This window comes from Anastrepha ludens, chromosome 3, assembly GCF_028408465.1.
Source record: "Anastrepha ludens isolate Willacy chromosome 3, idAnaLude1.1, whole genome shotgun sequence".
NCBI classification, from domain to species: domain Eukaryota; kingdom Metazoa; phylum Arthropoda; class Insecta; order Diptera; family Tephritidae; genus Anastrepha; species Anastrepha ludens.
In genome coordinates, this window is record NC_071499.1 from 71,178,307 (window position 1) to 71,179,935 (window position 1,629).

General features: G+C 36.2%; 1 protein-coding gene across 1 annotated transcript; it reads left to right on the top strand.

Annotated features, from left to right (window-relative positions):
* Positions 1–286: 286 nt before the first annotated feature.
* On the top strand, positions 287–1,305 carry LOC128856547 (uncharacterized). The gene is made up of 2 exons (XM_054091852.1): positions 287–697; positions 769–1,305. The coding sequence occupies exons 1-2, from the start codon at positions 397–399 to the stop codon at positions 1,230–1,232; spliced, it is 765 nt and encodes a 254-aa protein (XP_053947827.1). The 5' UTR covers positions 287–396; the 3' UTR covers positions 1,233–1,305.
* The last annotated feature ends 324 nt before the right edge of the window (positions 1,306–1,629 follow it).

The following is a 1,629-nucleotide window of genomic DNA, read 5'->3' on the forward strand; positions in this document are numbered from 1 at the left end:
TTTTTATGGAAAGATGTTCGTAAGTAAGATATACCTTTTGGAGGTGAAATAAAACTGGACCCCATTTGTTGAATTTATTATTTGCATTAGTTAGACAAATTATTGGACTCCGAAAGTTCTCATGCAATGTTCGATACGTAGGGTATCAATCGGCAGACTTTTATTTGCTCATTGAAGCGAATACAAGATCAGCAGGGTTATCACTGGCATGGCGCTTGAAATACAAACAATTTCTTTTGAGTGAGTATTGCACATTATTTGAAGAGTTAACAAACGTATAAACTTCTGTTTTAAAAATATTTTTTATTTTTGTATTTTTGAATTAATTCTCTCTAAGGTAATACAAGTAAAAACAAACAGTTTTTTGAGCAGTTTAGTGCAGTTTTTCGACGCAACATGAACAGACAATGCGGCTCCAATTTATTTGCGCAAATCTCATTTACATTTTCGCTCAGTCTATGTGTATTGCCATTAATACAGAGCCTGCCAGTCCATATTGATTTTAACACCGATGCTTTTCCAGTGGTGTATAGCCAATATGTGCGCCGCCTGCCGCTGGAGTCACCGGACGACTGGTATGCAGAAGAAATACTAGAAACGTTTAAACTGCACAATCTGGTGCCGCAGGTGGAGAGTTTAAGTGATGAAATGATGGAGCTGTTGATACGTTGTGACTTTCAACCAGCGCTTAGTGAATGTGAGTGATTATATAATTTGTTTGGTTGAGAGGAAAGTGATATTAATCGACTATATTGACAAATAATGCAGGTCAACAGCTATATGAAGGAAAAGGTGAAGTAAATAAACCGGAAGCACCAACGATTCGGCCAACTACAACAACTAAAACTACAAAAGCGTCCACCGTGAAAAGTCAACCCACGCAAAGTACAACTTCCACTATTAGACCTACTACAACAATTACTAGCACAACAAGCACATCAGAAGCAGTAACAATAACAACAACAATGGTGCCTACAATAACCATACCACCAACAATAACAGACAGTTACTTGCCATTTTTCCCAAACATTTCTGAAGAGAATGAATTTGATGTCAAAGTAAATGCGGAAATGGGTGGCACAACTCTCTCCGATATCGAAGAATATGCGCAACCAAACTATAATATAGCCGGAGACCTTGAACCGCTAGATGAAGAAGTTTATGCTTATAAAGAATATAATCAGAATGCCGCGGACGCGAATGCTGAAAATTCAGATAGTTATTATTACTGAAATTTAAGTACTGCATTACTCATTAAATTAAGTTATTGTGTGCCTCAATGGTAAAACGGTGGATCCATCTAAAAAATAAATAAATTCATTTTCTTTGAATTAAATTAGATTCCACAAAAGTGCTTCCGAGTAAAAAACAAAAACCTTATTACGTGCGATGGAATATCGAGAAAATGTGTAACTCTAGCGGGGTGCCTACAACATACAGTGAACCCGCGATATAACGTACATTGATAAAACGAAAAACTTACGAGGGTGGATTGATAGGTCTTTAGAATTGCGACATCTATCGGTCATTAATTTACTTAATTATTGTGATCGTTAAAAGTGAACTGTCAAAATCGAGCTGTCAAAATTTCATAAGATATGGTCAAACGGTACTTTTTTGAGAATTATT

Coding starts and splice junctions, on each gene's coding strand:
- LOC128856547 (XM_054091852.1), top strand. CDS start 397: ATGAACAGACAATGCGGCTCCAATTTATTTGCGCAAATCTCATTTACA. Junction 698..768: donor TCAACCAGCGCTTAGTGAAT/GTGAGTGATTAT, acceptor CAAATAATGCAG/GTCAACAGCTATATGAAGGA.